The 16,686-nt window shown below is 36.7% G+C and overlaps 1 protein-coding gene across 1 annotated transcript in view; it reads left to right on the top strand.

The window, feature by feature from the left end:
- The window catches only part of Cped1 (cadherin like and PC-esterase domain containing 1), a 248,918-nt gene that overhangs the window by 210,031 nt on the left and 22,201 nt on the right, over window positions 1-16,686 (top strand). Inside the window, exons 18-21 of the mRNA XM_074064410.1 lie at window positions 749-885; window positions 13,539-13,759; window positions 14,017-14,118; window positions 14,697-14,784. Coding sequence (XP_073920511.1) covers window positions 749-885; window positions 13,539-13,759; window positions 14,017-14,118; window positions 14,697-14,784 — 548 coding nt within the window. The remainder of the gene's footprint in view (window positions 1-748; window positions 886-13,538; window positions 13,760-14,016; window positions 14,119-14,696; window positions 14,785-16,686) is intronic.

Here is a 16,686-nt window from a genome sequence, read left to right as displayed (position 1 = left end):
TCTTCCAAGTAAAATTCATATCACATCAGAGATTTTTGCTAGCAGTGAATAAATCAGACCCAGAATGGACAAAGTCTTTAAATTTTTTTTCTTTCTAACTCAAAAAGTAGAACTCTGCCAGTGAATATTGTGGTTGGCCCTTTAAATGGTTTATTTCATCTCATCCTCACATGGCTCATGCAAGAGCACTGGACATCTCACCTGACAGATGAAGAAATTATAGGTAGAAAAGGCTGAAGTTTCACCTCCAGAAGTCCATCAGTTAAACTAAGAAGTATAGTTCATCTCCAAAATAGTAAATTATTAGAATACTGAAGTAGTCTCTTGTATCTTAAATCCCTTGAGAACAGAAATGTATCAATAGATAGATTCTAATAATATAGGTTGGAAATCTAAACATGTGTTGAGTTAAAAAAATTTGAAGCCACTGACAATCCTATCAAAATGCCTACTATACTGCTGGAAAATAAGTAATGGTTGAATAGTATCTGATCACCTAGGTTTTTAAATCTAAGTGTATGGTTTCATGGAACACAGCTGGTAAGTGATTTCATATCAAACTGTGTTGTTTCAGAACATTACTACCTGTTGTCCTTCTGTTTGGTTAGCAGGAGGCCATGCATTGCCCCACTGGATTTACATGATATGAGTGATTTTCTCACTGTAATTGCTATAATTGTGTGTCACTTGCAAACTGTAACTTCACCAGCAGAAACCCAACCAAAGGAAGTTTTGCCATCTGTTGCAGGCCAGTGGATTGTGCCTTGCCTTAGTTGTTCAGATAACAGGACCTGTGACTGGAGAGAAATAACTTGGCAGCCCCACAATTGCCAACATGGTCTCCTAACTAAGCCTCAACTCCAGCAGTGCCTGGAAGAAAGGAAGGTAGGTTCTGGATCCAGCTGGGGAAGCTTCGAATTTGTGTCACCTGCAGCAGTAAAAGCCAAATTGTTGCATCAGCTAGACCAATTTCTGTTTTCTTACTCTTCAGAGAAAAACTAACCCAATGCCACTTGGCTTTTTTAGTTATGTGTAGATGTTATCATGGAAGAACTTTAGTAATTCATGTTCGGAATGTTCATTTTTTTTCTCCAAGTTAGTCAGTTTGACAGATGGAAGATATTAAAATTGTGTCCTGTACTGACCCAATTCCATGCTGTTTTCTCAGCACAAATTGGTGGGCGCTCGCCACGTCAACTGACAGTTGGTGTTCAGAGCAGCTGGCCTTGTCAACTGCGGCCTTAGCAGCACCATTGTTAAAACAGACATCTGTAGCTCAGCACAAGACAGCCAATGTTCCTGCATGCAAGACTCACTTCTAGGCTTACTGAGTGCATGGCATTGCTTTACACACTAACCTTGCTGATCTTCTCTCACATTCCTGGGCAGGTCTCACATGGACCTCACTAGGCTGATTGCTGTCTTTAGAGAGACTTCTAAGCTGATTTCTTGGACATGCAATATCTCCTTGCTAGGCATGTTCTGAATAGATAGAACCCAGCAGAACTCTGAGATATGCAAAAATGGGCACATAGAATGAGATGCTTGGTTAACATCAAGTAAGTAACCTTAACCACATTGTCAAAGTACTTTTTATTAAATACTGTATGTAAGTTCTCACACTTGGAAAACATTTATTTTAAAAGCTGGTTTTTCCAAAACCCTATTAAGATATATTTTGTAAAAACACTGGATAGAATACATGCCAAATTTTCTATTAGTAGTTAGCATAAGAAAAAATGACAGGAGATAGGGACAGGGCAGAAAGATAGGCAGTTTCATAATTTCAATGGAAAAGCACTAATTTTCATGATTGAAAATATCTCCAGTGATAAAGCAGCAAATATTAGGGTTTTTTTAAGAGAAGGGAATAAAATGATTATTTAGATGTTTTTTGAGCCTTGATTCTGTATTAGGAACTGTGCCCCCAATTTTTTCAAACCTAACATCTCCCCAAACTGTAAGCTTCACGAAGGCAGAGAATGAGTTTGAGTCACCACTATTACCTCACGGCTGAGCACAGTTTTGATAATAATAACTATCTAATGAATATTTACAGGCCTGAGGATATAGCTCAGTGGCAGAATATGAGATTAGAATATGCAGGCCCAGGGTCCAAACCCCAGCACCAATAAATAAATACATAAATAAATATTTGTTGAGTAAAGAAATAAATAAGCATGTTTATTTTTAACCACAACTCTTTGAGGTAGACAGTATTGTATCTGTTTTCTACTTAAGAAAGTTAAAACTCAGAGACATTGAGCAATTCACTGGTGATCAGACCAGCATGTAAGTGTCTGTGACTCAGACATTTTTAACCACCAACCACCATTTTTATCAATCCAGCCTCCATAGCTTAAAAGTGCAGTACTGGGGCATGACAATAGCTCTTGCCACACCAGCCAGACGTCTCTAAACTCAGAATGCCATTCTGACCTCAGAATTTAGAGCATTCAGGAAAATTCCAGATGTCAGATTCTGTTGACCTGAAAAGCATAGATGCTAGGTTCATCACTGAATTCTATGGGTTTGGACATGACACGTATTATTACTCAGGCTCATTTAAATCAATAAAATAATAAGTAAACATAATCTAACCTCCACCTTGTATTAATCAACTTTCAGAAAGTTAAAGGCCTTTTTCCCTGTCTGCATTAGTTGAGGATGCTATAATAAAATAACATAGACTGGGTGACTTAAGCAATAGATATTTATTTCTCACAGTTCTGGGCTGAGGAATCTGAGATCACTGTGGTTAGGTTTTGGTGGCTTCCTTCTTGTTGTATCCTCACATGACAGAAAGAGTCTCTTTTTCTTCTTATAAGGACACTAATCTTGTCATGGGGACTCTACATTCATCACCTCATCTAAACACAATTACCTTTCAATGGTTCCACCTAATACCTCACTAGGTATTACCATGTCAACTTGTGAATTTGGAAGGAACATAAACATTTGGTCCATAGCATCATCTCTACTAATTACAAAGCTTATTACTAGCAACTCTACAAGGTAAAGGAAAGACAGGGAGATCACTTTTTTCAAGCTGTTAGTAAGAAAAAATGTTACTATAAAGTCTGAAGACCAAGGCCCATGCTCACATCAGGTGAGCTCAGTAGAGACCTGCTGGCTGGCAGCTCAGCAGAGGGGCTTATTGCAGTGCCTGTCCTAGTCCACAGCCCTCCTATAGACCTGCATGCCCAGAAACCATTTGCTATACACTGGCAGTGGTCTGATGGAGACTGATTTGTTTACCAGAATATTGATTTATTTTATATACAACAGAAAGGCATTTTCCATTTTTAGCAGAAAAATGACTTAACCAGAAAAATCATCCCTAAGAAGTATGCAGACTGCTTAAGAGAAGAAGGAAATGGATGCTAGGGAGACTGAAGTTGTTTGATGGGAAATTTCCAGCATGTAGCATGAAGGAGGCAAAACAAGTATTGAGTGTATATAGAACAATCCCATCAATATAAAACCTAATACACACTTAAATATGCTTGCATACACAGGAAATTTCTGGAAGTAACAAGCAGGTAAGAGGGAATACAGGGATGGAGGGGAAAGGTAAAGAGTAGAGTGAAAAGTGAAAGTGCAGGACCCTGTGTTCAAAATTATTAAGAATCTCAAGAACCCTGAGTGATTTCGTCTGAAAAGCTGTATTTTAGGGATGGGATGTAAAACATAAGTGGTAGAGCACTTGTCTTGCATGCATGAGACTCTGGGTTTCTCAACACTGCAGTTAATTAATTAATTAATTAATTAATGGAAATGGAGATCATCATGCTGAGTGAGCTAAGCCAAGCTCAAAAGGCCAAATATTGCATGTTTTTGCTCACTTGTGGAGTCTAGACCTAAAATGATGGTGGTGGTGATGACAACGAAGATGATGGTGATGATGGGACATGAATGTGTATGGAGGACTGTCAGCGAGAGATCAGAAAGAGGGGGAAGGGGGAAAGGAAAGGATACTGATGGGTGAGGAAGATGGATGATATACGTATGCTGCATTTATGCATATGAAGACAGAATAATGAAACCCACCAAGCACTGTTTGAAAGAGGCAGGAAAAGGAAGCAGGGGAATGGGAATATAATGAAGGAGGTGAACTTGTTCAAGATGCACTGTATACATATATGAAGTTACCACAATGAAATCCCCTTATATTATTAATGTGTGATAAAAAAATAAAAGAAATTTTTAAAAAGTAATAAGAACAAACTTAAATAAATAAATAAATCTATATTTAAAAGGTTGTATAAATCAGAACTAGCACAGATCCAGTGGAAATGCAAAGGAGGGAGAGCCTGAGAAGGATGTTTTATATTCAGAATCACAGAACTTGGTAATATCCAGGTACATACACTAATAAGCCTTATAACCCAGAGATCAGTGTGTAAACATTCAGACTTGTAACTATGATAAAGTACTGATTTTTAAGAAAGCTCAACTTATGAACTAGATGTAGGTAAGCAAAAGGTTTTCCCAGGATATTTGTTTTTTACTTTCAATGAGAATAAAAATACACCAAGTCTTATCTTCCATTATACTAAGACAAATACTTCTCATTATACTCAGAATTTCTTAAAGTCACCATACCACTCCAAGACGTATGAATGTTAAATTGTAACAACTATAAAAATAGAAAAGCAAGTAACACGAATTTTTAAATACATGGAATGCTGACATTTTTGGCTCTCTTCCTAAGATACCAAAAAAATGCAAACACATTACTTTAGCAATATTACACCGAAATTTATTCCACACATGCAGAAAGGAACAGCAAGGTTGTAATGAGGCAGGAAGAGCCCCTTCTGGCCAACAGGAAGCCTGAACTACACTTTCTATCTCACCAGATGAAGTGATGTTCTATTTATCAGACTCACCAGATTAGCCCTGCTGCCCCATATCAGAAACATCAGAGTATCAGCTATCCCTAATGTTACACAGAGCAGATCAGTTGATCATTTAACAAAGTTAAGTTTTGAATACAAGTTATAGCTTTTGTGATTCCACATTGTTCATTAATGCATCTAGCAGTCTGTTGGGAGTCTGTGCCTGGAATGTACACTATGATTTCAAGGTGCTAGATTTCTAATGGAAGGACAAATGAGACAAGCAATACTCAACATAGCATGATAAAATAGTAGAGAGAGGCTCAGAAGCAGGCACCAGATCCAGACTGGGAGGATGAAAAAGTATTTCCAACATATTGGGCTACAAATAAGCAGGACTTTAAATCCTAACTTTGGCAATCCTAACTTTTGAGAACATGTAAAACTGAATTATCTTTCTCCAAAGAATCAAATTTAAAGGCAACAGAATGTGACCAGGCCACTGAGAATTAATGGAAAGTTAGACCTTCGAATAGCTTTCTGCTTTCTTTAGAATCCCCCAGTCATCATTTCACTCAGTTGAATTTCCTTATGTTGTTATTATGACCTTTTCCATCTCTTTCCTACTGTTTTACATTGATGAATGCCAAGACTACTTGGAAACACAAGCCCACCTGTAGGGAAGAAACAAGGCACAAATCAATTGAGATTTGAGAAGGAGTTCAAGTTTCCAGTAACCTTGACTAGGTTCATCCTGGCTGAACTTAACAGCATGTGAGCAAGGCTATTCTTCCTACACCTCATTTTCATTCACTTCTGCAACATTAACTGGAGAAAAGACAGAGCTAGTCCTCAGGCTGAAAGACAAATATGAGCCTCTCCTCAGAGAATCTGTAACAGTTCATTTCTATCGCAAATTTATGTGTGCAGAGGATGGGCAAATGTGGAACCCCTTTTAAGCTCTAACTTTATCCAACTATCAGTTACTTCATTTACAGGGTATTTTTATTATGTTTAAGTTTTGTGATATATAATAGTGTTTAATAAGAGCAAAATCAATTGAAAAATAAGTTTAATGATAGCTTCATATATTTCTTTAAATAGACAACCACCTCTTACTTAATAAACTCTGAATGGAACATTGATAAAAATTCATCAGCATGTCTTTATAGTCACAATGTGAAATACATAGAAAATAGTTTAGAAATATGACAATCAAATTTATAGCTGGAAAAATATATAAGCCTGGCTTATTTAGTCCTTATTTTGTTCATCAGTTGAAAACAGGTAAGAACTTATGCCAATAATAAAATATCTGAAAGAAGAGTGCAGTTAAGAAAGGGATTATTAGAAAAGGCAATATTTACAGAAAGTACTTAAACTCAGTTGTTAAAACAGGAAATGTAACTTAAATTTTTAAGTAATGTTTTCAAGTAGTGTCTTGGACTTAAAGGTGTTTAAATTTTTGAAGTGTGGCTAATTTATAATAATATTAGAGTAATATGTGAATTCCATGACAGCTACATAATGCATTGTTGCCTTTAGTTTTGATAATCAGGCTTGGATAAAAAGTAGGGCGTGTACCTCTCTCTCACCAGGAGAGGATGACTCTATGATGCTCTCTCTCAGCATTCAATAAAGACACCAACAATCCAGACAAAAAGGCAATATAGACAAACGATTTTGTTCCAAGTTTAGAAGAACATGTTTAACTGGTATGATATAGCTGCCTTCTTTCATTTATGGCCAAATTTTGTGTGTTTGTGTCTGAGAATGAGTTACTTAAATCTTACTCGTACATTTGTTTTTATCCCAAACCACAATCTGGCTACTCATTGATAGTCAATTTTATTAAAATGTATGACTGGAAAACATTCATTTTAACCATATCACTTTTCACAGAGAAATACTTCACTGAGAGATTTTTATGATGACCTAAATATGATAACCATCTGATGGGTCTCAGCTTCATATTACAGTGGAGCCACCCCTGGACTCATTCACAAATGGGCATTTAGCTCACGAGAGCTGCATGTCTCAAGTGTTAGCTCCTCAGAGTCACTGTGGAGCTTTTGAAACATATGCTGGGCCCTTACCTAGAAGTGATGAGCAGGACTCCTCCTCTCTTCAATCTCATTTTCTTTATTTAAACCAATGGGAGGCTCCTCAGTGAGCGGGCTGAGTCCTGTGTTGGCTCTCCATACACATCATTGGATCCAAAGGAATTCATTTCTGAACATATTAAAGATAGAATCTATGAGGAAGGAACGAGTAAAAGGAGGGAAATGATTAAAATAAACTTCTTTATCAGTTCATTACCATTGCGTTGGGTCATCCCAGACAGTCACCATGGCTTTGATTTTCATTTCTTGAAAACTTAATTTGCTGTGTCCTAGTTACTTTTGATGACTCTGAAGAAAGGTCATGGGTTAAAATGCGTACATGTCAAAAATTTGTTTTTTCCCTTCATTTATAATGAAATAAAATGGAATGAATGTCTTCCTTTTTTTTTTTTTTTTTTGGCAGTATTAGGGTGTGAACTCAGGGCTTCCTGCTTGTGCTGTACATCTTGAGCCACACCTCCAGCCCTCTCTACCCTGGTTATTTTGGAGATAGCACCTTGCTTTTCACACAAGCAGGGCTGGACCTCCTACTTTATTTTTTTCCCCTTTATTGTTGTGCTGGATGGGAGTACATTGTGGCATTTATAAGACCTCCTATTTTAAGCTTCTCACTGTCACTGGGATGATAGGCACATCTTTACACCCAGCTTTTTTCCCTGGAGATGGGGGTCTCAGAAACTTTTTTTGGCCTGCATTGACCTGGAACCATAGTCCTCCTGTTCTCAGCCTCCCAGGTAACTAGGATTATAGATGTCAACAATGCATGCCTGGCTGGAATAAAAATCTTTTCATTGTGTATTGAAACCAATAGTTCCCAAAGTGAAGAACTTTTATCTTTACCAATAAATGGTATTTCTTGTTATTATTTGTGACATGGAACATACTTTCTAAGATTGGAAGTCTTTTATGCATCAAGAAGATTATAAGTTTAGACTTTCATAAAATGTCATGTTTGCTAATTTATGGGTGGAATAATGTGAATTTTAAGGTCTAGTTTTTCCCCAAGAAGACTTAGCATGCAGGGGAATGTGGTAGAGACTAACTAAGTGTTCATCAAATTCGATTCTTCTTCTTCCTGGAACACAACTTTTCATTAATCCTCCCTTGATGTTAGGCCTGGTCATGTAATTGACTTCTAACCAATAAAATGGGATCAGCAGTGATGTCCCTAACTTAGAACACTGGCAGAGAGAAAGTCTGGACAGCTCTTTCTTCCTCCCACTGAAAATCAGTCCAGGGAGTTCTTGGAAACCATAACTTAAAAAGTCACAGTCCACTCACCCTGGGTCCCCGAATGAATGAAACTCCTGTCCCGACCCCAGTCATATACCTGCCTGGAAATACCTGGACTTTTTGCCCAAGAGACAAATAAACTTCAATTCTGTTTGCACCATTACACATTTTTGGTCTCTGTTTGTAACAACACTTAGCCTATCATACCTAATACAGAGACTATGGTGGGGAGAAACTATGAATCAAAATAAAGGTAATTAAAGCAATCATTTTTTAAACATAAGGCTTTAGAAAAGATAACCTCTAAGCTTTAATTGAATATAGAATATAATGTGTTCCTAGATCCTATAGTCCATAATGATTTTTTTAAAGGTGAGAGAAATACTAGACTCTGTTCTTTGAAGTGAGTTACACTGCAAATGGAACAGGTATAAAACTCTTGCAAACTCATCTTTACCAGCAGCTGATGAGCTAAGATCCAACCTCGCATCACACATCCAGAGCACAGATCTTATTGTTCATCTCCAGAGTCCATCTCAATGGAGGCAAGCTCACCTTACCACATCATAGGACCAGAAAAGAGAGATTTCATAAAAAAATTGGAATTTGGAAAGTTGCTACAGTAAAGTACAATATAACTGGCATTGTTCATGTGATGGGCTTATTGGACAAATACTTAATCTAAATCTTTAAAAAATATTCTCCATCAATATAAATGAAGTTTATTAATCTGATCAATAATAAATTTTATATGAATTCTCAAAATACACTATTGTTGTTGCTCCTGCTTTTTTTTCTTAATGTAAAAAGCCAATGTATGTTCATTTTAGAAAATGAAACATTCATCATTGTTTCAAAACAATCACTCTTAATTTTCCAGGACCTTTCCTACACATAAGAATACTTTACATTGACAACCATGCAATCTTTACTTATATTCTAATTGTAATCATCTTTTAATAAAAGTTAACATAAATCTTCTCCATCATAATATACTCATATTCCATAGAAAACATTATTAAAAGGTGAAGAGAATTCAAGTGTATTACCTGCATGTAATCAACCATTTATTTTGAAACATTTATGCTGCCTCCAATTCATTTTGCTTATTTTGAAAGACACCCTTAATTATTTCATAAAAGTGGAATTCCTTTAAAAAAACACACACACACTTCCAATTTTTAAACACACCAGCAGTTTCAATTCATCTGCTTATCCAATGAAAACTTACTTTTATGCTGGGCAAAAGTATTCCAGTCACTGGGAAATTCAACAGTCTAACAAAAGAAAAGAGAGAAAAAAACACTACTGTCCTGGCCCTCACTAGTACATCAGCGAGTTTATTTGCCACAACTTATCATGTCCTTTGGGCTTTTCAAATCTTTGAGATTTTGGTAGAGGGAAAGACTAGATATGTTCATGTTTTATTGTTACAGCTGATTCTTTTGATAAATGCTTAGTAGGCATTCCTATGTTACCATCACATTTTTTTCTCTTTGTTTTTTTGTCAATCAATACCTGCCCATTGCCATGCAATATAGAGATTTTATGGGAGAGTAAAGATTGTTGATTAACTGCATGGATAGTCATAAATGTTTGTTGTAATAACTTAGGCTTTTTAAAATAGAAATTGTCCTTTAAAATGAATAACCTACCCATTTCCTTCTAAAAAATTCACCAAATTGAAATTATCTGAAAGTTACAAAGACTGGATATGGATCATGTGACTAAAAAGAACCAGTCCTTAATTCATTATATTGCCTAATTATGTGCTAATTTATGCACTGACATTTTGAAGTTAGGCATCTTTTCATTAAGAATACCATTAACTTCTTACAAAAACTGCTTCACTGACAGAAAAATCTTAAACTCATGACTGCATTTTCATGTTAGTTATACTTTATCATTTTCTATCTTTCATAAATGAAAGGCATTGGGATAAAATAATCCTCCAGCACATGGTTCTCCCAGAGCTGTGTCTTGACAGCTGTCTAGATTCATCTAGATCCAAAACTGCTATCTAGTTATTTGCAATTTAGGACAACTTATTTCACAAATAATGGTGGGGGCTCTTTATTCTGGCATCCGTTTACCTCTTGCTGGTCTCTAATTCGCCCTAGAGATGCCAGGGACCTGTTCTAAGAGCGTGTTTTACTCAGAGTTTTTCAGGATAGGGATCCCTCCCATAATCTTCCATCCAGAACGTCTACAGAATTTTCTGTAGCATCCCTTCGTGTCCTAATGAGCTCAATGGTAGCAGACTTGGTAGGTCAGGAGAGAGACGTCTGTAACATTGACATTTCCTACCTTCTGCAACCTTTTCTCTAAATGAGCTGTTGAATTGCAAGTGCCTCACAAGCCCGCTGGAAGCATTAAAAAAATGCTTCTTGCCTTTCCAGTACTTCAATGCCAGCTCACATTCACTGTGCGCTGTGCTCCAGGAGAAGTATTTGAAGTCTCATTTAAGTCCTCTGGTTTTTTCCTCCATTTGACACATAAGGAAATGAACACTTGGAGAAGACATAATTTGTCTAAAATGTATCTAGTTAATAAAGAACAGAACCCAGTAATTCTGAAACAGTGTTCCTTTGCCTGCAATGTGCTTTGGCAGGTTGCATCTTCAGATACAACCACAGGACCACACAAAAAAGACTGGAATTCTAGACATTTTGATTTTGTTGCTTTTCTTTTAGTAATACATAATGACTTTGATTTTTCTAAACTTCTGTATTTCTGTAGCCCACAATACAGATCTCTAGTGTTGGGGACATCTAGTGCCATTCTAGCTGCCTGGAAGGATTGTACCGCAGTACTGAAATGAAAACAAACTACAAGAAAAAACACTGGTGGCAATGGAATTTAAAAGCTATATGTTCAATGGTCCTTAACTAGTGTAGTGGCTGAATTGTATCACCCCAACCAAATTCATATGCTGAAGTTCTAACCTTCAGTAACTCAGAAAGTGTCTGAATTTAGAAAAAGAGCTTTTGAAGAGGTGAATTAAATAAAATGAAGTCATAAAGGTGACATCCACCTAATCTAATGTTATAAAATCTTCTTATACAAGACCCAGAGTCTTTATAAGAAGAGGTTGGGACACAGAGGAAAAACCATTCAAAGACAAAGAGAAGACTATCATCTATAAACTAAAGAGACCCTCAGAGGGAAACAAACTTCCTCTTGGATTTCTAGTCTCCAAAAATGTGCAAAAATAAATTTCTGTTGTTGAAGCCACTGACTGTAGTACCTTGTTACAGCAATCCTAGCAAACTAATACAAATGGAGTTGAATAATCTCTAGTATCTGAAATTAGTTTTCCTAATGACTCAAAATTCTTTAAAAATCAGAAAGCTAGGCTAGAAAAAACAGTTACAGGTCAAATCTAGTAAGAATAAATTCAATTTATTTCAGAAATTATTTTATAGTACTAAAATCTTATTGTCCCAAATGGAACTTGACTGAGAGCATCAATGGGAGCCTTGACATGTTATTCTGTTTCGCTCACCCATGTTTACAGTGACAGTATTGGATCTGAAGGCAAATTGGAGAAGCTTTCTGGACTTTTTTTTCACACAGGTACTTCAACATACTGAGAAAAGGGTAAAACTTTGCAGATTCTTACTTCTTTCCCTATGAATGGACAAATGCAGAAATGCCTAAGAAATGATGACAATGTCTGCTGTTAAAATCAGAAGAAAACATGTGCATGACTAATGGAAAATGAAATCTCACAGAAAGAGAATAAAACCAGAAAGTGAATTAAATCTTATTCAAAGGCATTCAAAGGGATTGTCTATGGCAAAAGTCCCTTTTAGTTTAAATTCACTATGTATTTTTAAAGCACATGCCTGTTTCTATGAGGGAAATTAGACTTAAAAATTGACCAGAAACTTTTTGATAAGATATGAGAAAAAAATGACACAGACACTAATAGTTAATACTAATGCAGACTTTGATAAAATCTATAAAGAAGTAAAAATGTAATGGACAGAGAAGGTAACTGCCCAGGGCCACTGGAGGAGACCTTTGGTAAAAGTGCCATTTGTGTTGCATCTGGAGGTTGACAGGTAAGATTGCAAAGTGAAGAGCTCTCCAGGCAGATGGATTAACACAAAGAAAAACAGATGTTGTTGAGTGCAAATCATGTTCAATAAAAAAGTAAGTCTGTCATGCTTACATGAGGGGACATATTGAGAGGACAGACCATTGACCCTGCACTTGAAGTCAAAGGACCTTGGTTTGATCCCTGTGTTTGCCATTTACTAAATTTATGACCTCAGTCTTCCTGAGTCTCAAATTCCTAATCTGTGGAAAGCTGTGAGGGCCTTAGCATGTTATTATGTTCAGCTTGACCACACAATAAAAATTCAGTAAATGTTAACTGAATCTAAATAACTGAGCCTTAAATGTGCAGGAAATGGGGACAGTTTTTGAACATGCAAGTAAGATGACCAGAACTAGACATTTGAAATTGTATCCCTGCAATGCTATGCTGAATAGATTCGATTACAGTGCAATAGGTTATAGTCCAAAAAGGAAGACCCATTAAGGGTATATTATGATAGAGCAGCTTTGAGGCAGTGATAGCCTAAAGCAGGGCTGTGCTGGTAGGAACGGGAAGGAGGTGATGGATGAGTGTGAGAGACTTCATCAGAGAGAAAATGGCACTGGGATATGCAACCTAGGACATGAAATCCTGTTCAGAAAATCAGACTCTCTTTTCAAATAACGAATGCCTTCTATGGAGCTACCTCTATAGATACTTAGTTTTGACATCCATGAAATAGATATTGGTAGGTGTTTTTAAAGACATGAAAGTAGAGAAGGGACTATTTGGGAAGAGGAAAAAGGCCAGTGTTAGCAGGGAGAGAAATGAGATGGATAATTGGAGGGGGTGAATATGATCAAATTGCATCATATGCATGTATGAAAATGTCATAATGAAACCCATTATTTTGTACAATTAATATGCACTAATAAAAACAGAGATTGAAAAATCCTAAATATTCCTAGAGTACTAAAATATTTCATGCCCCTTTAAATCAATAAAAGTTGTTAGGCGATTACAGGGGAAAGGAATGAACATAAGGGAGATAAAGAAGTTTAAAACAACAAGAAGCAAAATGTCTTACACATCAGTGGCTCAGTAGATGATGTCTTTACCAGTAATATAGAAGTCAGGAAAATGAACAAATTTGGAGGAAAATATGATGAATGATATTTCTGGGTTTGAAAAGCTGTCCTTCCATTACGCATGTAATTTTATGAGTATTTAAAAAATTATTTTAGACTGTATCATATAAACGTCAGATTTGGAAAAAAAATGTTTTCTATTTTATAGGTTCTTTTCATTGGTGACTCAACCAACAGAGGGATGATGTACTACCTTATTGAAAGACTAAATGACACACTACAAGAATGGCAGAAGGTGCATGGCACTAAACTGTATCCCAACGTCAATGGTGGGAAGACTTGGATCAGCTACTCTTACTATCCCCAGTTTTGGATAAGCCCATCACTGAGACCAACATTTGAGAAAGCACTTGAACATCTCTTGCAAAGGTACAATGAACTATTATGAATGGCAAAGTGCCACGATGGACTGATGTTTTTTACTAGCAGCCATAATTGCTCACTGTATATCAAATGTGTTGAAAAGCTTAGATACCCACTAATGTGGCTGAAAACGAGTTGCAAATGACAAGGGGGTCCTGTGATCAGGAAGCCAGACATGGTTCACTGAAATGTGAGTCAATGCAGTTGAAATGTTTACCATCTGTTTTAAAGCAACATGTGTTGTTTTTCTTCCTGGATTTCAGATCACGTCCTCTAGAGAATACAGGTCAGACTATACTGGTTGTTGGTGGTGTTCAGTGGCTTAATTCCAATCACCTGGAAATTATTCACAAGGTTTTGAAGAGGTAATTTTTTGCAACAATATTGTCAGTAGTGTTATATTTTTTAGAAAGATACTATAGGTATAACTAAGTTTTAGCCAGAGTTTATTTAAAGGACAACTTTGTAATTTAAAATTAAGAACTTAAAGTCTAATTTAAAATAATTCAAAATACACTTACATTCCATCACAATGGGGATCTTTGACATACAAATTTAAATTTACTACAGATCAAAATATGACTACTATCCAGGTGTGGTGGTATACACCTATAATCCCAGCACTTGGGAGGGTGAGGCAGGAGGAGCTCAAGTTCTAAGTCAACCGGGCTATATAGAGAGACCCTGTCTCAAAAAACCAAAATAGCACTTCTACTACCACTATTACTAATCCTACTACTACTACTACTGAAAATATACCACTGGCACATAAAACTCCATTCACAAAATAACTTAATACACATTAAATCCATAAAATGGGAAATTAGTCTTATATGGATATTCTCCCATTACAAAAGAAATGTAATGTATTTGTTTATGCACTTAACAAACATGTAGAAATGTAATTGGACTTTGATTTTAGATTTCTGATCATCTCATTCAGGGAAAATTTGCTCAATATCTTAGTGATTGTCAAAACTTTGGGAATTGGATTTCATCTGCCAGTAAATGGAGTACACTTCCTAACACAGGTAAGCCTATTTCCTCGAGACTACATGAATTTCATTGTTCCTCTGTGGAACAATGCTGGGAAAAGATCCAAAAGACCCTATGTAATATCCAAGTAAAATCAAAAGAGATAATGTACTTTAGGATTATGACTTCAAATCAATTATAATTAGTCCTGGAGACAAGGACACCATAGCCCACAAATGTATTGTACAATGCAGAGTTCTTGAAAGAAGAAAGTTATGCAAAATAAACAACCATGGTACATATGAGAGAGAGTGTACCTTGTGTATACATTTCATACACATTTAAAGACTTTCCTTTCTCCACATTCATGCTGAAACCACAAATGAAATTGCCCATATCAATGAGTCCTTTGGGAAAAAGTGGTCTTTTTGAAGATGACTGCTTTTAAAAAAAATCTTTGAATTATCATTGTTTTTTCCTTGGGTTGGATATTCATAAATGAAAGGAGCTAGGGACCTCTGACCCATTTTATAAAAATTGTCTGAGCACTGAATTGAAGTCTCAGAACAGAAAAGAAAGATGTCTGTAGGTCAGAAAACCAGACGTTCTTGCTCAAGCAAAGAGAGTCCACAGCAGCCCAAGGTTATGTGCAATTGCAGAGTCCTGTCAGGGATACACTGTCCATTTAACGTGCTGCAGGGTAAGATTTATTTTTGCATCTGTATGAGCATTCCTAGCTTTCCCCGTACAAGACATACCTCCCCCCTCTCCTTTCTCAAAACTTTACTTGCCTGGATGCAGATCTTCTGTGATACAAATCAGAACTAGTAGAAAGTGGCCAAAGTAAAACCTCAAATTCAGCATGTTAGGGTCAGGAGATGTTAAAGTATTTTTAAATGGCTTGAGACAACTGGCACCTGGGGTAGCTGAAGAGTTTGAGATTACTGAGGATGGGGAGAAGAGACCATGCTATGGCTTGTGTGTTGGAGAGTTTTGTTTTTTGGGGTTTTTTTGTTTTTTGTTTTTTGGCGTACTGGGGTTTGAACTTAGAACTTCCTGCTTGCCAGGCTCTGCTACTTGAACCATCCCTTCAGCTCTTTTGGCTCTGGCCATTTTGGAGATAGGGCCTCACTTTTTTGCCTAGGCTGATCTAGACTGCAAGTTCCTATTTTAAGCTTCCCCCTATGGCTGGGATGACAAGAGCACACCACTATGCCCAGCTTTTTCCTGTGGAGATGGGGTCTTGTGAACTTCTTTGGCCTGTCTAGCCTAGAGCTACCATCCTCCCAATCTCAGCCTCCTAAGTAGCTAGGATTACAGGGATGAGCCCACCATGAAGCCCCTTTAATGTTACTTGAAGGCTACCAGGCAAAATTGCAATTCTTTCTTGAAAACTGGTATGGGGTCCTCACTTAATTCTGCCACTCCCCCCAAAAGCTACTCTTCTTTCTGCCAACTAGTAAACTCACCCAAGATAGTTCCAGAACTCCTTTTGAAGCCTCATGGTATGGTTGATCCCATCCCTGATAGAGCTACTCCTGCCAGTGCAGAACATGGCAAATTTTTCTATTAGAATGTGGTGTCTTAAGAGTGGGAACTGTGACTTATTTATCCTGTATTCCTGTCCCTCAAAAAAGAAACTAAGCACAAACAGATGACAATTAATATTCAAGTGACTAAACAAATCAAAGTCCAAGCAGATGGAGTTAGCAGTTGTGATATTTCAAATGCTGGTTTTCGAGTTAAGAATTTTAAACATTTATGGTGGCCAATAAATTTAGTTACTTTTATGGAAGGGAAAGTTCAAGACTGTGAGTCTCTATAGATACTTGTGTATTGCTGTTTGATGTATCCATACTTGTTTACATTGACATTTTGAGTAAGGAAATGTCAGACCATATTTTTATTTAGGAAATGCACTTGAAATTCTTTACCTCAGAATATGACCAATCTCTGTT

Source organism: Castor canadensis, chromosome 2 (assembly GCF_047511655.1).
Source record: "Castor canadensis chromosome 2, mCasCan1.hap1v2, whole genome shotgun sequence".
NCBI lineage: Eukaryota > Metazoa > Chordata > Mammalia > Rodentia > Castoridae > Castor > Castor canadensis.
The sequence above is the reverse complement of the archived record's forward strand: the minus strand, read 5'-3'. Positions and strand labels throughout refer to the sequence as shown.